The sequence below is a fragment of the Mytilus edulis genome, chromosome 14, assembly GCF_963676685.1.
Source record: "Mytilus edulis chromosome 14, xbMytEdul2.2, whole genome shotgun sequence".
Classification (NCBI taxonomy): domain Eukaryota; kingdom Metazoa; phylum Mollusca; class Bivalvia; order Mytilida; family Mytilidae; genus Mytilus; species Mytilus edulis.
In genome coordinates, this window is record NC_092357.1 from 70,212,612 (window position 1) to 70,237,520 (window position 24,909).

At 32.5% G+C, this 24,909-nt stretch overlaps 1 protein-coding gene across 3 annotated transcripts in view; it reads left to right on the top strand.

Moving 5' to 3' along the window:
• The window catches only part of LOC139502434 (chitin synthase chs-2-like), a 52,390-nt gene that overhangs the window by 20,468 nt on the left and 7,013 nt on the right, over positions 1-24,909 (top strand). For 2 of the 3 annotated variants that reach the window (XM_071291908.1, XM_071291909.1), the window contains 14 exons: positions 568-631; positions 9,985-10,104; positions 11,035-11,258; positions 12,264-12,744; positions 13,572-14,524; positions 15,326-15,428; positions 16,271-16,440; positions 17,421-17,500; positions 18,110-18,218; positions 19,771-19,924; positions 20,557-20,767; positions 21,278-21,478; positions 21,981-22,375; positions 23,238-23,841. In XM_071291908.1, coding sequence (XP_071148009.1) covers positions 568-631; positions 9,985-10,104; positions 11,035-11,258; positions 12,264-12,744; positions 13,572-14,524; positions 15,326-15,428; positions 16,271-16,440; positions 17,421-17,500; positions 18,110-18,218; positions 19,771-19,924; positions 20,557-20,767; positions 21,278-21,478; positions 21,981-22,375; positions 23,238-23,841 — 3,869 coding nt within the window. Of the gene's footprint in view, positions 1-567; positions 632-8,482; positions 8,612-9,984; positions 10,105-11,034; positions 11,259-12,263; positions 12,745-13,571; positions 14,525-15,325; positions 15,429-16,270; positions 16,441-17,420; positions 17,501-18,109; positions 18,219-19,770; positions 19,925-20,556; positions 20,768-21,277; positions 21,479-21,980; positions 22,376-23,237; positions 23,842-24,909 lie in introns of those variants that run through there. The other variant, XM_071291910.1, reaches the window with a different exon arrangement.

Sequence of the window (24,909 nt, forward strand, 5' to 3'; positions counted from 1 at the left end):
ATTCTTTTATTTTCGTCGGTACCAATTTTCGTGGATTGCGGACAAATTGCATATTCGAGGATATTTAAATTCGTTGTTTGAGAAAAGTTTGCATACATTCCTATTGAAATTTTGTATTTCGTTGAACATTTAAATTCGTGGTTCCCCTGTTCCAACGAAATCCACGAAAATTGTTATCCAACGAATATTAATGAATCCACAGTAATAGGAATACAATTCTTTACGCCAGATGCTAGTTTCGTTTACAAAAGACCCATCAATGGCTTTCGAATCAAAAAAGGGCCAAATAAAGCACGATGTTGAGGAGCAAAATGACAGTGTTTCAAGGATTACTAAACATAAAAGCTACAGGACACTAGAGAGGATTAATGCTATTTCATAATTGATGACACTCACGTGCGTTTATCCCCAAAAAAGACCTTATAAAATCTATGTCATGGGCAGTACCAATACTCCCATAAAAACCGGAAGTAAAATATAGTGCTCCGAAAGAGTAAGTTAATGTTGCTCTGTATGCGGTTCCGGCATTTGTAAATGTTTTATTCTGTATTCAATTTTGTGTTTTAGGACTTTCGGATACAAACAGAAGTACCAAATAACCAACATGGCAGCAATATACAACAATGTCCAGGTAAGAAATTTGTTGTTACAAAATATCTGGGACTGTACATCGGGGAGGGGTGGGGTCCTTCATTTTTTAAATTTTTTTTTTCTATTTGTGATATTTTTGGTCATTTTTCTTTATATGTTTTTGCAATTATTCTCTATTCTTTATATTTAAGACCCATTTTGTTATCTGCTCCTTATTTATTTGACCTGTTTTTCTCTTATTCCTATAATTTTTATTCTTTATTTTTCTGCATTTTTTTTACCATTTACTCTCTATGCTGTAAATCTAATCCACACCCTCATATATTCAATTCGTTACACTGTTACACAAGTTTTTACATTAATGATGTAATGTCTTTGCTTTTGTTAGAAAACAAAATTCTGAAAGAAAAATTGTTTGTCAGAGAAAGAAAAGAAGAATTTAGTTGTTTTCTATTGAGAATAAGGTAAAAATTAAGAATAACATTGAATCGAATATTGTATGTTTTTTTTATTGAGAAACATAGTTGCATTTTATCTTATCAAAATTAAAAAAAAATACGTTTGTCTAGAAAAAGAAAAAAAAAATTATCTTTTTTTCTTAACTTTTTTTTTTAAACTTGCCGTACAATTTTCAATATGAATCCTTTTTTTAATATTTTTGTTCTTGTGCAAGACAATGACTTTTGTAATAAATCTGCTACAGGGAAAGAAATTCATTTATGAAGCAAAAAACTGTTTGATTAATGTTGAAAAATTCAAAAATAATTGCTATTGAGACAGTTACAGTCACAATATAGTTTTCTAAGTAAATCTGAGACTGTTTTACTATCAAATATATTGTATGTTACTTTAAATTTTTAGAAAAAGCACTGTTAATTGTTTTTTTTAACAAAACAAGAATGTGTCCCTAATGTAGTACACGGATGCCTCATCCGCATTATAATTTTTATGTTCAGTGGACCTTGAAAATATGGGATAAGAACTCTAATTTAGTATCCAAATCAGGGCCGTAACTAGCCTCTTCTAATAGTGAGGCAAAATATATTCACCTTTTCAACGGGCCATAATTGTATATTGTTTTGCTTATCATGCATAATTATGTCATGGTCTTATGTCATGTGACGAGGGTTTTGGGGCCGCTCAAGGTCCCCAGAAGCTCTGAGAAAAATTACGAAAAATCGTGCATTCTGAAAGTTTCCCGGACTCTTTCTGACATTAAAATGCAATTTATTGTTGCTATTATCCGACCATTATCTGGTCTTAAAGCAAGAACATAGATTCATTGTGATTTAAGACTTTTAGGTTTTATGGAAAACATTAAAAGACCGATATGTAGGATAAAGCAAAAATCGCAATTCTCATAATCATTAATACAGGATCTGTCTGTCTGTTTTTGTCTTAATTGTATTGTGCTTAGACTGTGGTTATTTTATGACTAGATTTGAATATAGTGACAGATTGTACTTTAAGTACTAGTACGGCTTCAGTCTACACTAGGGACCATCTTGACCCTGTTTTACGGTATTACTGATTCTTTTATTGTTGAAGACCCTCCAGCAACTTGACCATTGTCTTTTAGATTTTTTCTATGCATTGACTCTGTGTGATTATGTTTCGTGCACATTTACTCCATATTCCTTTATTTTCTGTTAGAGGGTCTGAACATGACTTAATGCAAGTTAATCCTTTCAATGGAAAAGGTCATATGGCAATACATTATTATTATTTTTGCAAATTATTTGAATCCGGGAAATTGGTGACCTTACTTTTATTTAAACTATGTCAGCTTTCTAGTTTTATCTACCCCCCAAAAAAAGCCAGTTTTGTATTCTTTGATATCAAGTTCAATTCTCCATGCAGAAACGACCATTTTGTTCTGTGTCTTGTAGCATCGTATATTCTTAAAATATTTTCTCTCACTATATCTAGACATCGGTGGGCATGCAACATTGCAAAACCACACGTTTACAAATGAAAATCATCACTCAGACTATAGTCATAAAGTAGGACAATAAATGAACAAAAGACAAACCCGGGACAGTCACATAGAAGTACAAACAAAAAACCATCAACTCTGAAAACTAAAAGCTAAATAGAAACATGCAGGGGCGACACCAGAGAGTGAAGAGAACTTGCTTCTTGCTAGACACTTTCCTTGAAAACAATTTGATATTAAGACAATCTTTTGTTTAAGTTTTTTTTTTTTGAAATTTCTAACATGACGCATTTGCCTCATTTTCCTCAATGTAGTTACGGCCCTGCAAATTAGAAAAACCATATCATAAGGAACATGTGTAATAAGTTTAAAGTTGATAGGACTTCAAGTTCATCAAAAATTACCTCGACCAAAAAATTTAACCTGAAGCGGAACAGACGGACGAACTGACGAACGGACGCACAGACCAGAACACATAATGCTCATAGATAGGTCATAAAAATAATATTCTCCAAATTTTATACATGCCCTTGTTTATTTTTGAGATCTCTTATTGATGTGATTGGTGATTTACAACTGTGTAATTGTGAAGGAAAAAACCATGATAAAATTCGTGTCTGATTTTTGTTTTTGACACAATTGCTTCCATGATGAGATATCGTTGTAAACAACCTCTACGTAGCAGTGGCAGATCCATGGGTAGGGTACCGGGGGTATGAACCCCCCTTTTTTTTGCCATTCAATGCAGTTGAATGGGGACATATAGTTAGAACCCCCTCCCTTTTTCCTGTGTTGGAAACCCCCCTTTTTTTAAATGGCTGGACCCGCCCCTGCGTAGCCTGCTTAAAATAGTGTTTAAAACAGCTACTCGTTACGAATTCAAGTATTTGACCAAATCTCAGATTGATTATGATTGTTTTAATTTTTTTTAACCTTCTACTACATAAAGTAAAGACATTCTGTTGCCAACATCATATTACTTAGATAATAACAGTTAGTAACTGCATGTACAAGATATCAATTCCCAATAACCTATTTTCTGTCGAAGTAGCTGCATGCATATCAAGTATAATTCATCTTGTATTGTACCTGTTTAAAAGGGGTGACAAATTTAAGTGTCAAAGTGTTATGATATAACATATCAAGTAGGTTCAAGTAAAAGAAATCATACTGTTTTAGTTATTTGTATAAGTTGGTGTTAGATTTGTTTATATCTTTGTTAATATCTTTTAAGAATATTTTTAATCTTCTCTTAGACTCAATCGGATTGAAAATGCATGAAATATTTGAAACCATCAATCAATCAATCAAATTTTACACTCAGCCATTTAGAGCATGATATATTACATGGTTGATAGATATATCATGTATACAGGGGGAAATACCACAATTAATATTAAAAAGTCAGAAAATTTAAGAATTTAAGGAAAAAAACCAAAAAACAAGGAATTAGATAATAATGTCCTGATTAAACAAAGTGGAATAATTAGCAAAGTATATGAATAGAAAATAATGGGGTGTTAAAACAAATTTAAATAATAAGCAAAGTATATGAAGAGAAAATAATGGGGTGTTTAAACAAATTTAAAAAATGAGCAAAAAAAAAGAGAAGAGAAAAACGACATAAAACTTTTAAATTACAGATATGAAGGAACTCCTATCCATATTACCCTCTATTCGACTCTTATTTAATAAAATGCTATGTAGAAAATATTTGGTAGTTTAGAGAGGTTTGGTTTGTTGTTTGTTAAAAACATTATCTTGTAAAAGTAAGACAAGGTATAACTATGAATGTAGATTGTTTAAATAGTAAATATGCGACTTGTTAAAAGTTAAGTTGTGCTAGAGACAAGGTCAAATAAATTAACATTGAATTTAGAGTTTAGACTTGTAATTTACAAATTGATCTAGGACAAAAAAATATACGAATTTAGATATTATAAATAAGAATTTCTAGATCGAAATGAAACGTATTATATTTTTCTCATATAATGGGAAATTTAAAAAAAATCAATATTTCATCAAGGCCTTGTAAGCAAAGCCTGGACACATGCTATATATTTTCATCAGATTAAAATTATTTTAGCTGTTTTACTTTACTAAAATAAATGTAAAAAATGCCACAAAATAATACCTGACTTGCCACAAAATAATAGCCCGCCATGCCACCAAAAAATTGACAAACTAATTTTGACTATAGGTTTTAATTCAATGCAAATTTCTATTTTATTTAATTTAATTTCATTTCCCTTTTCCATGGTCTGGACTATCTTACAGTTTTAAGTGTTTCTGCATATACCTTTGAGACTACTAGTGAAGAAATTATCCCAGCTGTGTTCGTCATCGTCAATTTCAATATAAACATCTGACCTATTGCATTTGGCAGAATTGTCAACAATTTTAACAAGTTGTGATACAGTGTTTACGTCCGACTTTCTAAATTTCTTTTTCAACATGCCAAAACATGCGTCACATAAACATTTTGTGTGCCCAGCAATCATAAAATGCTAATTAATAGTTTTGTGTAAACCCTTTGCGCACCTCCACAACATATGATGTAAAGTAGTTTTATTTTTGTTTTGTTCCACGGAATTATCAGCATGAAAATGACACGCCTTTTTCACCGTAAGTATTACCATGCAGATAATGGTGCACCATGTTTAAAACAGCATTGGGTCCATGTGTCCCACTTCCATTCCCCCCGATTGTTTGTTGCTCATCAATTAAATAATTCGTTTGCATTGGAAAGTTTTCATCATTTTAAGGTTGATATCATTGTTTATGCCAATTGCCAGATTTCTAAATTATTTTAATGGTGATCAAAGCAATATAGATAAAGGATATTAATTTACATTCATTTCCACATTGGTGTAAACTGGATTAAAATATCAAAATGATTGGTACTTTCGGAATATCAGACGCTTGAAAATATAAATTTACAATTAGATAATCAAATTTATAAAACTAAGATTTGAAACAAGTGATACTAAAGTTCAATGCTGTCGCTGTTTGTTTTATTCACACTAAACAGAGGGCGATATTCGTCCCCCATTATCTGTGTTGTTTATAAATTTAAGTATGAATTACAAATTGTTAGGCGTTGGACAGTTTTAACTAAACCATGCCTATATCTAAATGTACCAGTAATACTTTTGTATATATTAACTTGATTCATTAATAACGATATCAAATTCGTTTCGTTAAACAACCAGATTATCATATTCTTAACAACTGTGTAAAGGTTTAAACTTGGTTATCATTAAGCATAGTTGTACCTTTAGATCTATTAGTTTTCTAGAATTGTTTTGTTTAGCCCAATTTGTTTTCTTTTTAAAAACTATATCACCGAAAATTAAACTAATTATTTTAGTTGTTTATATGTAAAACGAACATTGGCTTTGCTCATTGTTGAAGGCCGTACGATGACATATAGTTATCAATTTCTGTGTCATTTTGGTCTCTTGTGGAGAGTTGTTTCATTGGCAATCATACCACATCTTCTTTTTTTATGTTAGTTCTCGGGTGCATACTTGTTCACTCACGTGACCTCAAATACAATTGTTTAGTTATGTTTCGTGTACACATTTGAATACATCACTCGAATAACCATAATATGTTTTTATCCCTATTGTAACATTTCTTAATTTAATCAACATTAATTTTAATATTATTTTTTTGTTCAAATATCAATATTTCTTAATCAAATTACATTTAATGTGATAATTTGTTTAATATACATGCATAAAGTCTCTAAATGATTGTATAATAACAAATTTAACAGTAATGGCCGAAACGTATGGAAAATTGTGTTATAGTTTTTATTATATATTTATAAATTATTTTGGAAATTTTGAAGTTTTGCCTCTTATTATGAAAATTACTATTTCTATTTATTTATCTTTTTTAAGCTCGGGTGGTTATGAGACCACTATTCTATCTATCACTGCAGACCACTTGTTCACTTTCAGATTTTAATTCATGCTTTGATAGATTGTTGTCTAAATGCCATAAATCAAATTCCTACTTTTAAATATATGATATTTTTTTCATTGTCGAAAAAGACTTTAATCATAAGTAGTGATAATTATCAAAGATCGAGAGTGGGCATTGTGGGAGAGCTTTCTGTTGCATTGGTGAACTTTATGTTGCATTGTGGGTGAAATGTCTGTTGGTATAGAGTTATTTGCAAATACAAGATTAAATACTTTGAGTACCCTCGGTGTTTTTATAAACACAAACACTTATGATAATATTGGAATCTACCACTTAAAGATAAGACAAAATTGTCACTGTTTCTGGCTTGTGGTATTTCTATATATGTCATTAAAGAAATCTGTTGATCTAAACATTTTTTTTTGCCTTCTTACAATTTCCGATGTAAAGAGTGTTGAACATCACTATTCAAAATGTAAAATCACAAAAATACATAACTCCAAGGAAAGTTCCTAAGCAACTGGCAAAATCAAAAGATCACACACATCAAACGAATGATTAACAAAAAGTAAAATCACAAAAATACTGAACTCCGGGGGAAATTAAAAAAGGAAAGTCCCTTATCATGACAACATCAAAAGCTTAAACACATCAAACTGTCATATTCCTGGTTTTGTACAGGCTTTTTTTAAATGTATTTTCTCAAATAAAACAGTGATTAATACCACTATTCAAATGGTACTTTATGATTTTAAAGTTTTGATTGACGAATTATGTTAATCTAAACATTGCTAAATGAAAAAAAACAATAGTGCTCAAAGCTGATTTTTTTCCTGGTGTCCTATTTGGTTTTGATTTAACGGTCTTTTTATGAATGCTATCATAAAAATCCGAAAATGTGTGATAAAATTATTCCAAAAGCATTCGGAACTCTGTAAAAAAAGTGATTCCAGAAGTATTCGGAATCCTCTAATAAAAGTTATCCCAGAAGCAGTCGGAACCCTGTAATAAAATTTATTCCAGAAGCATTCGGAACCCTTTCCAGAAACAGTTACATGGAATAACCGTTTCACAAATGATATCGGATATGTTCCTTACGTCGTAACTACAACCCCCTTCCCTTTCATGAATGTGACCTACCGAATTAAGACTATTTACCGGATTTGTTATGACATAAGCAACACGACGGGTGCCACATGTGTAGCAGGATCTGCTTACCCTTTCGGAGCACCTGAGACCACCCCTAGTTTTTGGTGGGGTCCGTGTTGCTTATTCTTTTGTTTTCTATGTGTCGTGTGTACTATTGTTTGTCTGTTTGTATTTTTCATTTTTTGGCCATGGCGTTGTCAGTTTACTTCGATTTATGAGTTTGACTGTCCCTCTGGTATCTTTCGTCACTCTTTTACATTGAATCTGTAACATTCTCGTGATCTTAATTTAAAGGAATAGCGAGTTAATTAAACAATTTGTAAAAGGATTATATTCACCAAGCATAAACAAAGGAGGGACTTTCCGGTTCAAAATATTTACGTGCAGTTAAATGCATTTTCACACTACAACGCATTTATTATGACGTAACATCTAAAAATAAAATCAACGTAATTAAAATAATTAATTATGACATCACACATTACAAAACTTATAGAAACACCCATACACGTCACAATTACGAGCGCTTTTGACATACCGCAATGTCCAAATATGCCTATCACTAGCTACCGTGTTTGTTTAGTCGTTCGGTACGCCTTTCCGACTTTCCCTTTTGCCAAACCATTAAAGACATATTACCTATATTTGTTTATCATCTAACAAGGATGCTTAATCTTCTTATCAGCTTCAAAGATTCTTAAATGCCCGGCTGTAGATGTTACTGTCTTTATTTAATTCTGTTTACATGATTGTTTGTAAGTAAGGTAAATAAAAAATCATTAACTTTCATCCGTTTCATTTGGTTATTTTGGAATATTATAGATTGTTGTACGCCTTCTTAGCTGATGAGCTCGCACTTGCTTCATGAATTTGTACAAACAATCAAATTAAATATGTTTCGTGTGAATGCGATGGTAGTTGAGTTAATTAGTAATGGAATTAACAGTATCGTCTGCTGAAGTCTGGACTCCAGTACGTTTGAGGAAAATTTATGCCGGTCTTGTAAGTTGGAAAAGCACTACACATTTCGGAAATTTAGATCTACAATGATAGTGAAAAGTTGAATATAAGAAAATGCCTGTTCCAAGTCAGGAATATGACAGTTGTTATGCGTTTGTTTAATGTGTTTGATCTTTGGATTTTGAAATTTGTCTACAGACTTTCCGTTTTGAATATTCATTGGAGTTCGGTATTTGTTTTATTTTACTTTTGGCATTCGCTCTTAAGGTGGTACCTAACACTACAGGGAGATAACTCTGTAAAGTCAGCTAAACGTTTTAATTACGTTGTGTTGAAAAGGGAATATTAAGCTTCTCAGTGATAAAAGTTGGCGTTTGTCAAAATGCTATATAACCAGTGTAATTTTTCTGATAAAATGGTTGGTTCAAAATGTTTGAAATTTTTATATTTTTGTTAAAGGGTCAAAGTAAATACTTTGTCAAATTTTATGAAAATTAAACGAGCCAAATTAATTTTAGTGAAAGTGTTGGGTACCACCTTAAAAACTTCTTTTACAACACTTGTATTTACAGAAGTTTTTGATTACTTGATAGTAATCTTCATTTTGTTTTATACCTTACACTATGTATATTTATTTCTCGTGCATGGACATTTTTACTAGCAGGAAATAGATGGACACGTCGCGTTATTGACGAGAAACAATGGCTTAACCCTGCAATATCGTTAATCCGGGAGTATGGAATTTATTTTGATTGAGACTAACACTATTAACGTCTTCTGTAATATTTCATGGCGATGTAGAGAGAGCAATTTTCAAATAATGAGTGAAAAGGATAATACAATTATTCTATTTACTGTTTGGTCTATTGTTGGTAAATGTAGATGAATACAGGTTCTTTTTGGCCATTTTGCTATTCATTTGTGTTTAGTCTAATAAGTCCATGCTAATTGGCTTTCAAACTAGATGGTTTGATCGTTCTGGATAAAGGTAAATCTGGAAAAAATCAGGAAATTAATCCATATTTTTGTTACGTTGTTCTTGGAATATGCCGATATTTGAGTTGTTGCTAAAAAATCTACCACTTCTGGTTATAAATGGTGTAACATCATCAGATTGTCACTCCAAATGTGGTCTTTATTTCCCATTTGATTTCATTGTGTTCAGTTTATTCAGGGCAGAGTATTCTATGAATTCAGATAGTTTTTATTTGTATTTGCTAGATTTTTGTTAGGATGGCAGGTATATATTTTGATCATTTAAAGCCGTGAATTGCATTTGTTTTCATCCTTGTTCCTAATCCGAATGATGTCTTATAGCCAAACATAAGCATATAACTTTATTTTTGTCAAAATGATTTCTGTTATGTAAACCATCCAACAATTTGAATTTTTATTTCAATTTTATTTAATTTTAGGAAACTGCCCCTGTCAAAGATATTGATGGTACACTAATCAACAGACCTATTACGTTACCAGAAATGCAGGAAGATCGCTATACTAGCACTCAAACACTTGTTCAGAAAGACAAGAAAGAGGTACAGGTGTTAAATATATAGTTTACTGCTGATGGAGATTTATTTCTCCGAGGGAACAACCAGCGCAGTAGTCAGCACTTCTGTGTTATCATTGATATATTCATAATTATATATTAATTGTTTACAAAACTTAAAATTTTTGAAAAAAACTAAGGCTTTTCTACCTCAGGAATATATTACCTTAGCTGTATTTGGCAAAACTTTTAGGATTTTTGATTCTCAATGCTCTTCAACTTCGTACTTTATTTGGTCATTTAAACATGTTTTTGTTTCGAGCGTCACTGCCGAGTCTTTTGTAGACTACTTGGATATGCTTATTTAGGCCGTATGTTTTTGTTATTGAACTGTTTTCTATTTTTCATATAGGTGACATTTATAGCCATCTGCTTATCTGTATATTTATACCACTAAAATTATCATTATGCTTATAATCAACTAATCTTCTAACTTTGTTTTCTTTCAATTTCAAATTGATATATTAAATCACAAGTAACATATTAACCGAACAGAAATGTGATCAACCCGAAAAAAAACCAAAGCTTAGACACACAAAACCCAGAAAAAATGGGGATGGGAAAGTATACCCAGTTCCAATAGACGAATCCGTCGTGTTGATCATGACATGATCAAAAACATTGATGTTATATATATAAAAAACACAAGAAGCATGGAGTCGTGAAATATCCGACGATATCTGTGACTAGTTCGACCAACAAAACTATCGTTCTTTAAATCATCTTCGTATGGTTGTTGAATTAAGTCGTCTCTCTTTGCATTATAAAGTTTTATTTCTTCATGCATTTAAATGATTTAGTTTTTACCATCTCAATAATTTATTTGGTATATTGCTATATTTTGTTTTTTAAATTTGGTTGAAAAGTTATTTAGTAACCGTACAAACATTTAGACAATATAATGTTTTTCGCTTAGCCTATGCCAAATGGTGTCATAAACCCAGCGTTTGACGGTTCAATGGATCCGGTAAACATCGACGGAAATACCTCCTGGAGCGACACCAGTAGTGACAACATGAAAATAGGAGGAGATTCAAGGGCATCAACTCTTACTAGAAATATTGAAGCAGCAGCCATTGAGGAAGAACAGCAATCTCAGACCGAAAATAAGTACAACACTTATCCTCCTAAATATGTACAGTAAGTGTCAATTATATAGCTTCATAATTTTACTACTTTAAAGGAGAATTCTCCTATTCAATTTTAATTGCTATTTTGCTTTTCCGTTATCATCCTATTATAACTGATGTTGTTTTCGCTTAATCGATACATGACTATTGACCGGCTGTATACTATTGTTGCCTTAATTTATGAAGGAAATTTAAGGCTGCATTTATTTTCTTCGGAATTATTCTTTCCAGGTCAGGTATATGACATTTGTTTGCCGCTTGTTCCGTTGGTTAATAACGTTTAATTTGTCAGGTTTTTTTTATTGTTCATCCCCTTTTTTAATTTACCGTTGAGTTCTGTATATTTGGTATCTTTATTTGTTTATGAAAGCACAATCATTACTTCTCTCAGTGGTTGAGAATGGTACAATGTCAGTGGGGGATCCAGGGGGAAGGGGGCGATCAATGAATTTGATTGGGGACATATAGTTGGAACGCTTTTTCTAAATTGACTGGATCCGCCACTGAATGTAACAATAGCAAAAGTGTTTTAGAAACAGGATTTTTCTGAATATAGGATATTATCAATAAAACATTCATTTCCACGGCGTTTTAAGTTTAGAACAAATATAGCTTAATCTAGGTAGCATAATTGTTTTTATTTAAATGATATAACAGTTCGTATAGTTCGAGTAATAATGTCGCAAAAAACTTTGGTAATTTATATTTTATACATCGTTGAATTTAAAACATTAGGCTTTGGCCGTTAATGATAAAGGCAAATAAAGAAAAGTGTTTTGGACGCATGACATTTATAATGTGTTTTTTTCTTTTTTCTTCTGAAAGTTTATGTATTTCAATCCAATGAAAGATCTGATTCGAGTTTTGGTTCACATAATCCCAAATGACTTCAGGTTAATAGAGAGGTAAGCATGCAGACGTTTTCAGATACGTGTAGATGTGGATTGGAAATCCCCCAGTTATGTATCCGTATTACGTAATCGATTTCGATGTTGGTTTATATTTTATTTTTCAGACACAAAGATCCAATTATAGACAGACCCGAGGTCAAACTTCCAGCCAATAATTCAAAATGGGATGTTTTTCGGGTAACATCTAGAGACAAAGACTCAGGCATAGATGATGATTACATTAGCATCTTTAGAAAAATTGTCAAGGTCATCACAAGCATATTTCTTTCAATTTTCATCATACTCATGACAATGCTCAGCAAAAGTACATTATTACTTATAACTTCAAACGTTTATAAGAATGTGACATTAGATTGTGAAACTTCTCGATCAAAAGAAGGCATTGCAATAGTAACAAAATGCCGACGTGTTCCGCCTGACCTACCGCAAAGAGAAAAGTATCAACTTTCACAGAATGTAGAAGTTCGATGGTTGTGGGCTTTGTTTGTTGTGATAACGACGCCATATTTGTTTACATTTTGTAAAACGTTATGGAGGATATGTTTCAAGAAGACAAGACAGCCAACTCTTGCAGTTCTAGGAATAGTAAGTTATTTATTATAACGCAACATCGTTTGTAGCGTACATTTTGATTTGATAACGTCACAAATTGTTTTAGAAACATTTCACATTTGATTCTTTGAAAACATACACACAAGAGAAAACGACGTATGCGTGATTTTAAGTGTATTATTTGATGTTGTTTTCTGTCAGTTGGATAGTACATTAAAATTATCTCATAGTTAATTTGTTAATGTCAGAAGCATTAGCCCAGTAGTCAGCACTTCGGTGTTGACTTGAGTTATCATTGATATGTTTTTATTAATAAATTAACTGTTATCAAAACTTTGAATTTAAAAAAAAACTAAGGCTTTTCTACCTCAGGAATATTTGCTTAGCTGTTTTTGGTAAAAGGTTTTAGGAGCTGATGGGTCTTTTGTAGGCGGTCTAGCGTAAATATAAAATTTCAATCCTGGTATCTATTTTTGATGAGTTTATTTATATCTTTTGTTATGTTGATACATGAAGTCTTTTCTTACTTTCCTTGGAATTCGATATTGTTGTTATTTTACTTTCTACATCATTTATGTTATTGGCTAAAAATATCCATTCCTTCAAATTTATATTTCAATCGTTAAAATCTTATATTTCATTTGAATTTGCAAACCCAAAATGATATATACAATACAACTTTGTAATATCTATTTATTTTATAAATAGGTTCCTCAGTGTAGTTGTTGTTATGTTGTATAACGGTTGAATCTTCAGATTTTGCGTTGTAGAAGTTTCCAATGATTGATTGCCATGTTTAAAAAAAAATCAAAATGATATTAATTGCTAACCTTATAAATTCTGGTTTTTTTCTTTTTCAGGTTTTAGTTGTAGAAACCTTACATTCAATTGGAATTTGTATCTTTGCGTTTTATGTGCTACCAACAATTGATTCGATACGGGGTCTCTTTCTATGCTTCGGTGTGGCTGTCGTTCCATCGTTACTGAAACTATTTGATTGTCAGGGTGAAAGAGGACGTAAGTTTTATATCGTAATGGCAGACATAGTCGCACTAATATTTCAAATATCGGTTTTGACACTATGGCCAGTAATTAGCATACTTCGTGGTGAGAAGACAGCTGAGAGTTGGGGTATTCTATTGTCTATGATTCTTATATCGCTCGGTTGGTGGGAGAACTACGTTAACAAATATACAAAACTTGGAAAGCTTGGTGACAAGTTGAAGGAATTGAAGAAAAATATTCGAAGAATGAGAACAAAAATTTACGCGGTTGTTAGCGCGTGGAAAATTATTCTAACATTGTTGTTGATGACTGCTCTTATGAGTACGTTCAAATCGTCGTGTCTTTCAGTTTTATTTTTTCATGGAAATAATAATGCAACAGACTGCCCACATATGGTATATCCACTGTATGTTTCTAACGTTCAAGGAGCGAGTTACTACAACGACCCATTTTGGACCGCCATTTTACAGATTTTTGCTTGCCTTTTGTGTTACACACTTTCGAAAACTGCGTGTAAAATAATGCTACAAGTTGCGAGCTTTTCGTTACCGTTAATGCTGGTTGCACCAATAATGGCAGGTGTTTTTATGAGTGATTGTGAATCTTGGAAATCTGGAAGTCAAACGAATTCTATAATGCCAGATTATTTACAGTGGACATGCGATCTACATGGAATTTCTTATGATTTCCTGGAAAAGTTGATTTCAGTTTATTATCTTCCGGTGGTTATTGGATGGTGGTTGTCCTTTATGTGGGTGACATTTCACATCTGGATTCCAAGAGTTGAAAGGCTGGTTCAGACTGAAAGGTAAGAGTTTATATAATTTGCATAGTAGGGAATACGCATGTATGATTGGTCATGTCTTAAAAAAAACACATCAGAGAAAACGAAAGACATGAACACCACCAAAATCGGGGGTTATCTTATGTGTTCCGAAGAAGTTCCTTAAATAATCGTGTTCTAATAACCTGATTATAATAAAATTTGGGTATTATTTATCTGTACACGTATTTATTATTAGTATTTTGTTTTTAAATTGTTTGCGATTTTTAACCCTTTCCGTTCATTTCATTTATGAAGAACTGTGAAAGAGTAAATAGATGCTTTTACTATAAAATTTATTTGTGTGTTTCTTGTTGTTATAGGATATACATAGCAAAAATAGCCTACAAAATATACACACATTTAGATATACATAATCAGTACCCAATGATCATGTGATGTCTAGGTTCGATTTTCTGTAGCAATGCTAGACCATTCATAATGCAAATAACGAACATTCTGCATCTTTGTTCGTATAAATTATGTTATATAAAAAATATCAAATATAATTTGCAACCTATGTATTGTTGGGTATTCTTTGAGAAATAATAAATGTTGTTTCAGGCTGATCGTCAAACATCTGTTTTGTATTGTATGGTATTCTTTAAGAAATGAGAATTATTGTCGTCAGGCTGATCGGACAACTTCCATATTATGGACGGGGTATTTAGTTTGTAACCCGGATTTGTTTTTTTCTCAATCGATTTTATGAATTTCGAACTGAGGTATACTACTGTTGCCTTCATTTGTTTATTTATTGCAAATTAAATGTTGCTTTTTCATCAGGCTGTTCGTACAACCTCTGTATTGTGGTGTTTTCTTGGAACAGTCGTTGATGTTGAATCGGAGACGAGATGATAGGGACAGAGATTTTCGAGGATCTGGCAAGGTAAACGCTTAATTATCTCCTTTATCCTTTCAATGTGTGGCACTCCTTTTCTTTTTCCCTTTTCCCCTCTTTTATAGAAAGTATGAAATTGATATGTTACTTACTAAGTTAAACGTATAATTATCTCCCGTATCCTACTCAACATGTCATGCATGTGGCAATATTTTTTTTCTTTCCTATTTTTCTTTTTTCTTCTTTTTCTCTTCCTTCCTTTTCTAGTATGTATGAAATTTATATGTCACATACTCACATACAAGGTGTGCAATAAATTTTATTTAAGCTTCATTTTTTTCTATGTTAAACTGTCCATTTACCATTCTTAGTATTGCTCATGGTTAAATAAAAATGTTAACTGGTTTAAAACGTAGAAATATCACTGTGTTGTTATATAAAGAATTATAAATGGATACAAACTAACAGGCTCAACATTGCACTCATTGTCTTGCTCACGAAAGTACAGGTTTAAAATTAAGAATGAAAGTTCTAGTTCAGTATTTTTGTTATTTTACTTTTTATTCAAACCAAAAAAAAAAGAAAAAAAAGACTTATACGAATTTTAATCAAGATATTGTTAATTAACGTATAAAATCAAAATCAGTTCTATCAATATTTTACATATTTTTAAATGTCGTACACCATTACACCATACACCATAGAACTATACACCTACTTCCATTGCACCATATGCCATACACCATAGCACCATACATGTGTTTTGGAAGATGCACCATCCAAGGGCTGTACAGAAATTAATTTTAATGATTCAGCGTACACACATAAAGAGATGATTAAGGTTGAATCGTGTTTTTAAATATGAACTAATTTTCTTTCTTTTGTATTAGACAAAATTGAAGTTTATGCCAGACAGTCCTTTGGCGAAAACTGAGGCCGGATATTTTGACTATAACAGACCTTCTGTAAGGAAAAATCCCACACCAAGGATATACGTATGTGCAACTATGTGGCACGAGACAGAAAGGGAAATGAAACAGATTTTACAGTCTTTATTCAGGTGAGTAAATAAAGGCAACAGTAGTATACCGCTGTTCAAAACTCATAAATCCATGGACAAAAAACAAAATCGGGGTATCAAAGTAAAACCGAGGGAAACGCATTAAATATAAGAGGAGAACAACGACATAACACCGAAACGTAACACACACAGAAACGGACCTAGGGGCGTTAGATACCAGGGAAACAGTCAAACTCAAAAACTGAAACTCATAGATGTCATGGCTGAAAAAGAAAAAGACAAAAAGACATATAAATAGTACACAACACACACCACAGAAAACTAAAGACTAAGCACCACGAACCCCACCGAAAACTGGTAGAAACCTCAGGAAAGGTAAGCAGATCCTGCTCCATACGAGTAAACTATGACACTTGCCACAATAATGTGTTCGACTGTCTGGAAAGGATTAATAAATACTCAGTAACGTCAAGTAAGAATGGAGACGTCAAATCGGATGAGAGCTACAAGATGAAACTATTTCAAAGAAGGTCAAACCGATACGAAGTCAAAAAGATGTGAAAAATACAAAAGGAAAACGGAAATTTCACCGATAATCGAAAAATTTATTGAAAAAATGTTAAAACAAAGAAAGAGACAAACAATAGTGCATATCACTACATACAAATCCAACGACTGAAAACATTTTAAGAAAACGGAGAGGTCCGTTCGGAACATACTTTAACTTACGAAGTTTAATGCATATAAGGCAAGCCCCGGATGATAGTTGAATCCGAATATACAATTGAGGCAGTACCTTCGATGACTAGGTGCGTTATGACCATTCATACAGCGGTCTTTGCCTTGTTGTGGTTTTATTAATTAGTACAGTGGTGTATTTTTTATGATGTGTTTCCGAAAGGAGTGTAAAATACTCCGTTGTGTAATCTAGGAAAACATTAATACTGTACATTTATATTAATTTTGCTAGACTATGGAAAATTAATATAATCTTGATGTTTTTTTTTATTTCATTATAGACTGGACAATGATCAATGTGCAAGAAAGAATGCACAGAAATTTTTCGATGTCGTGGATCCTGACTATTACGAATTTGAAGGTAAGCTATTGTTGTATCGAACTTAATGTTGCAGATTATAAGTAAAACTTAAATTCACAAAAAATATTAACTCCGATGAAAATTCAAAACAGAAAATTCCTAATCAAATGGCTTAATCATAAGGTCTAACACAACAAACGAATGGATAACAACAGTCATATATTTTACTTAAGCTATCTCGTTTTTGCAAAATAGAGGCGAAGTGATACCAAAGTGATATTCAAACTAAGTCGAAAATTAACTACCAAAGTCTTGATATATAATGCGTTGTGTATCACAGAGTTTCACGATTTATTTTGATATTCTTTTGATAATGTATACACACTATTGAATACACGACACATTTCTTTTTTTTTCTTTTGTGTATATACCGTTCCCGATATTCTTGTTACTTTATAGTGCATATTTTCTTTAATGACGTATTTGTTACTTAACATCACATATTTTCTTTGATATTCATTTGTTACATTTGTTACTTTCTAGCACATATTTTCTTTGATGGCGCCTTTGTTACTTTCTAGCCCGTATTTTCTTTGATGGCGCCTTTAATCGTTACTTAATAGCACATATTTTCTTTCATATTCATTTGTTACATTTGTTACTTTTTAGCACATATTTTCTTTGATGACGCATTTGAGCCACATGACGATGATGAGTATGAGTACCATGTAAATAGCTTTGTAAAACAATTTATGAGGGTACTAGATACTGCAGCAAGGTAAGCAGATTGAAGTAAAAACAGCAAACATGCACAACTCCCAGTAATGTTTTACTATCAATTATATGGTCATTTTTATAAATTTCCTGTTGACAAAACTTTGAAAATTTCGAAATACTCAAGATTTTCTAATCCCATGAATAGATTACCTTAGCCGTATTCGACACATCTTTTTGGAATTTTGTGTCCTCAATGCTCTTGAACTTTGTACTTGTTAGGCTTTATAACTATTTTACCGGAGCGTCACTGATGAGTCTTATGTAGACGCAACGCGCGTCTGACGTATTAGATTATAATCCTGGTACCTTTGATAACTAATTACTGTCTTATCAGGCTATGTATGAACGTCCTTTTTATGACAGGAATATGACAGTTCTTGTCCATTCGTTTTTGATGCGTTTTGTTATTTGATTTTGTCATGTGATTATGGACTTTCCGAAATTAATTTTCCTCTGAGTTCAGTTTTTTTGTTATTTTACTTTTTTTTATCAAATGGCAAACTCAAAACCTCGAACACATCAAACTAATATGCATACGACGGACGTACATTGAGATCCTGGCACTTATATTTATTAATATTCATTCATATCCTACTTTTTCTTTGAAATACAAATATCTCGTTTGTTATGTTAAGAATGAATGTACTATTACTAACCAGAAAAGTAAAATAACAAAATAAGCGAACTCTAAATAATATTTAATTCGCAAAGTACTTTATCAAATTTTGGAAAAGTAAAAAGTTCAAACAAATCAAACTAATCGAAAACAACTGTCATTTCCCTGAAGTGGTTAAGGCATTTCCTTATGTAGTTAAAAAAAGAGGGACCAAAGATACCAAAGGGACAGTCAAACTCGTAACTCTAAAACAAACTGACAACGCCATGGCTAAAAATGAAAAGGACAAACAGAAAAACAATAGTACACATGACACAACATAGAAAACTAAAGAATAAACAACACGAACCCCACCAAAAACTAGGGGTGATCTCAGGTGCTCCGGAAGGGTAAGCAGATCCTGCTACACATGCGGCCCCTGTCGCGTTGCTTATGTGATTACTAATCCGGTAAAAAGTCTAATTCGGTAGGTCAAATTCATGAAAGGGAAGGGGAGTGTAGTAACGACGTAAGGAACATATCCGATATCATTTGTGAAATGGTTATTCCATAACGGTCAACCAACTCGTGATGGCGTCCGTAAAATTTACGAAGGGACGATTTCAACTTCACCATTTGGAACTCTTGGTTTAATAGCTTCCTTGTGTATAGTGGATATCATGTATACACTGAGTGCTAAACCTCCCATTTGTATGACAATCCCAGTATATAGACACAATGATGTGACCAAAACAACCAGACACAATAGGCAAAAGGGTCAACAATTGGGGTACTGCAGGCAATAGTATTATAATCTTAATCGCAATAAAATAAATTACTATATCAACAAAGAAACATTTCAATCCTGGTATTTATGATGAGTTTATTGCAATTTGTTGCTATATGTTTTAAATACGAAATTACTAAACCGAAAATATTTTTTTTTTCTCTTCATCAGCAAAGTACATAATGTAAACATAAAGCTTCCGCCTCCAACTAAATACCCGACACCTTATGGCGGCAGATTGGAATGGACCTTACCAGGGAATAATAAACTCAGTGCTCACCTCAAAGATAAAGTGAAAGTACGACACAAGAAAAGATGGAGCCAGGTATGTTTAAACTTGTCACGTGACTGCCTTAATATCCCGATGGTATCAACAGCTCAGTAGTCAGTACTTCTGTGTTGACATGACTTATCATTGATATGGTCATAGTTATAAATTAACTGTTTGCATAATTTTTAATTTTCGAAATACCATGGCCTTTTCCTACCTCAGTAATAGATTACCTTAGCTATATTTGGCAATTATTTTAGGATTTGTTGGTCCTTAATACTTGTCAACATCGCACTTTATTAAGTCTTTTTAACTAACTTTATTCAAGCAACATTGATAAGTCTTTTGTAGATGAAACGTGCATTTGGTGCAAATACAAATGTTCAATCCTGGTATATATGATGAGTGTATTTAAAACCGACTGAAATTGTTGCTAAAAATATTTTACGGTAACCTTTAAAAATTTGTTAAAACCCTTTTACCCTTCCTACATTGTCCTATGTTTCAATCTTTTTACCTGTTTCTGCCTTTTTCGTATCTGAAGACTGCTAAGACAATTTGTTATTTCTTCCAGGTCATGTACATGTCCTATCTACTTGGATCCAAGCTGTTGTCGGAACCTCTAGATTCAAAACGTTAACAGACCCTTGCTGAAAATACCTATATTCTAGCTTTATTTCTTTCAGGTTATGTACATGTACTATCTACTTGGCTTCAAGCTCTTGTCAGAACCTCTAGATTCAAAACGTAAACAGACACTTGCTGATAATACATACATACTAGCTTTAGATGGAGATGTCGATTTCAAACCTTCTGCTGTCCAATTACTTGTTGACAGAATGAAGAAAAATGAAAAAGTGGGCGCGGCTTGTGGGCGTATTCATCCGATTGGAACAGGTATGCTACATATTCAGTTTGTGCGAAACAGGTATTGAACCATGCTACATATTCTGTGTGTGTCTTTAATAGACATACGTTTAGAATTATAGCTATGGATTATATGTATTATTGGTTTGTTCTTTTAATGTTATACAAGGCATATATTGCAACATATCATTCTCCATAATTGTTTTTCTTTTAAGAAATTGTTTTCTTAGAATTTTAAACGCTAATAGTATTTGTTGGTATAACAAGCATTATATGTAGATACTAAATTAACAAACTTACAGAATTTGAAACTTTTTAGATTTTTGTTGACATGTTTCTTATAAAATTCAGTCACGAGATCGAACAATTATGTTTTTGTTTTGCAAATGACAAATTAATTGAAGGTTTTCATGAATAATTATGAAAACCTTCAATATAGAGTTTCAAATATATTAACGGATATATTAACTCTTTTTAAAAAAAATCAAAATGGCATTCTTAAACAGGAATAAATTAATACAAATATTTATTTCATTAAAGGACCAATGATATGGTACCAGAAATTTGAATATGCTGTCAGCCATTGGCTACAAAAGTCTACTGAACACATGATTGGCTGTGTGTTGTGCAGCCCCGGATGTTTCTCCCTGTTTAGAGCCTCAGCTTTAATGGATGACAATGTCATGAGGAAATACACATCTGTTTCAACAGAAGCCAGGCATTACGTTCAGTTTGATCAAGGTATAAAAGTTATTTTTGGGAAGAATTTAATCTCAATCGAGTCATGTATTTCTAACACCAGTTTGCTACGGTTGTTCTCATCTTCATCTTGTCAGTGCATATCTTATTTACACGTTTTATCCGCATTAAAATTAAAGAGTGAAACATGCATTATTGTATATTTCTAAATTAAGGAATATCTACCTAATGTTATAACATTAATGCTAGCAACATATTCTCGTAGCATGTGAATTAAGGTTTTATAATATCATACAGTACAATCTGTTTATATAAGGTCATACCTTTTAAGCGATAATCTGATGTTGCAGGTAATTTTCTGATTATCCTGTTGTAGTAATAGCTATGAATTTTGATCTCCCAATCAAAGGTCATCTCGCTTGTAATTTCAGTTTTCTATCATCAAAAGCATGTATGTTCATAGGTTTGACTGTATTATCGATGTCTAAAAGATGAACTTTATACACAGGTTTGACTGTAATATCGATCTTTTTTTCCGTTCAAGGTGAAGATCGTTGGTTGTGTACTCTGTTGTTACAACAAGGATATAGAGTGGAATATTCCGCCGCGGCTGATGCTTTAACCTATGCCCCGGAAGGATTTGACGAATTTTATAATCAAAGACGAAGATGGTCTCCATCTACAATGGCAAACATACTGGATCTTTTGGGCGATTGGAAAAATGTAATGAGACTGAATGAAAACATTTCCGGTCTATATATAGCCTATCAACTGCTGCTATTTCTGTCGTCAATGGTTACACCTGCAACTATTTTCCTATTGGTTGTTGGTGCACTCAACTCAGCATTCCAAATTGATTTGATAACATCACTGTGTATAAACTTAGTTCCATTGCTTTTGTTTCTGATTTCTTGTTTCACAGTCCAAAGTAAATGGCAGGTAAGAATGATGATCCATTTAATTTACCGCTTTAGAATCTAATGCATTCTGGGTATTTTTTTTTCAAAAGTGTAAATCAAATTGTCACGATCGGTGAAACATTTTTCAAACAATTGATATCCAACTAATGATGAAATTATTTTCATTTTGGGGCACGAACAATAACATGAGTGTTTTAGATTCTGAAACGGCCAATTAAAAAAAGTTTTTTTACAACCGGCAAGTTTATTATACAGTTATGTATACTTATTGTCTGGGTAAAAGTGGAATAGTAAGTTTATTGTCTCCATAGGGGAAACTTTTGCCCTGATGCGTACAGTTTTGTAGGAGAGAGCAATAGTTATATCAAGAGGGACAATAAATTAACTATACCACGAATATCCAGTCAGTCAGTGTTTTTATTATACATTTGTATATCGAAAACGACAACAGTCAATAAATAGCGGGTATCAATCAACTATCTTAATATCAAAAGCATCATCAGAAACCAAGCTATACTGTATTTATTTAACGTTTACTTCATATTATGACCTCGAGTGGAATATTACGAAACTATTTCATTCTAGAATTGTAAAACTTCTTGATTTGTACTATGTTGATTTGTAACTTGTAGCTTTTCTTTAAAAACGGAGCTTCTCATTGGCTGACAGCGCAACAATTACACTGACGTGTACTCTCAAAACGAGACTCAAATGAATAAATTACATTTCACAAATCAATAAATATATAAATTGTCTTTTGTACAAAAAGGTGGATTAAACTTGGTTTCATTGCTATCTAGACGATCTCAATTCCCATTTTTTTTTAATCATTTTCAAATATTTGAGTTCTTAGTATTTAGATAATTTTATTTTCTTTACAGCTTCTTTTTGCTGGGATACTGTCTCTGATTTATGCATTAGTGATGATGGTTGTTGTTGTTGGCCTCGGTTTGGAGATGAAACTTGAAGGAATTTGTTCACCAACCACTATTTTCATGATATTTATAGTCGGAATATTCATTATATCTGCAATATTACATCCACAAGAATTTTACTGTTTGCTTCATGGAGCACTGTACTTCTTACTGATTCCAAGCATGTCTATGCTGTTAATGATTTACTCTATATGTAACTTGCATGTCGTTTCATGGGGTACCAGGGAAAATGCAATAGCAGCTCAGCCGGATAAACCAAAAACCAAAAAGCAGGACAGTAAAATTGCATCGATTTTAAATAAATTTGCAGATAACAAAAATGAGGAAACCAGTAGTTATGCCTTTTCCTTTGGGAATTTATTTAAGTGTTTGTGTTGTCCAAAGGAACCAGTTAATACAGTAGAATCGAAATTTGCACAAGTACTTGCATCAATAGAAAATCTTGAGCAGAAAATTGTTAAACAACAACCTAATGATGTGAACAAACCAGAAGCCGAGGAGATGATACGGAAAGCTAGTGAAAAGAAGGAAGTAGAAGCAGGCGTAAGATGTAAGTATCGTTGTATTTAAAATTAATCCCCGAAGGACGACCGGGAAACAGCAATATGGTCACGTGGTCTTCTTCCAATTCGTAGTTAAACGGACGCCAACGTCAGGCGTCCGTTTGGCTGTGCATGATGAAAAAGTTTGCAGCGAAGTCCCGTCAGAACGGGGACATTAAATCAATGCCTCGTGTGAAGAGAGTGCAACGCACTTTACACGTTATGAACCGTTGCAACAACTCTTTCAGGGATCTGTTGGTGACAAGGCAAAATTTCTGTTCCTATCCAGTATACCCTCATTTTCCAGTGGCTGTCCAATTTTACCCTACCGTCATTTCGATTGGCCTTTATTATTAGACCTACCTATTTTATTTATTGTTAACTGTTTTCGTCCTTAGCATGCATGGGATATGTGCCACTGTACGTTAAGCAACAATCAATCAATCAATTGTAATCAAATATCCCGAAGCGTGTGCCAATATCAATGTCATTAAAGATGTTCGCTTCTTTGTTTCAAAAAAACAAGCTCTATAAAAGCTAGACTTATATATTTAGAAAATATAAAAAAGGAACTAAAAACAGTAGAAATCAATAAATTATCCGTATGCTTGTTTAATGCCATTTTTCATTGAACATTTTGTGGTAAATGGTTCGCTTAAGATTTTTTTAATTGATTTTAAATTATTTTGAACTTTTATCTTTCAAAAAGTTTAAAAACAATAACAAGGATTTTAAAGGATTTTTAAATATGGCTTTTTAAAGTGTCTGTAATTTAATTGTTAAGGGGAAAGTAGGGATAAGCTGGTAATATTTATAGTGGCGTCATTACATGGATAAAACCAGAAGATTACGAATATATAGCAAAACAAGAGAATCGAACATCCATCATGTCCACGTTTGGGTAGCTTACAGAAAGGGGGGACACAGGATATGTTGTCAAATCAGATTAGGGAGCTACCATTTGATTCTTAAGGTGGGGCCGGGGTTGGGGGCTAGGATGAAATTAAATGTCCTGTTTTTATTTTGAGTTGTAATCTCTGTCCTGCCTTTTTTATGTTCACTCTATCCGCTCCTGC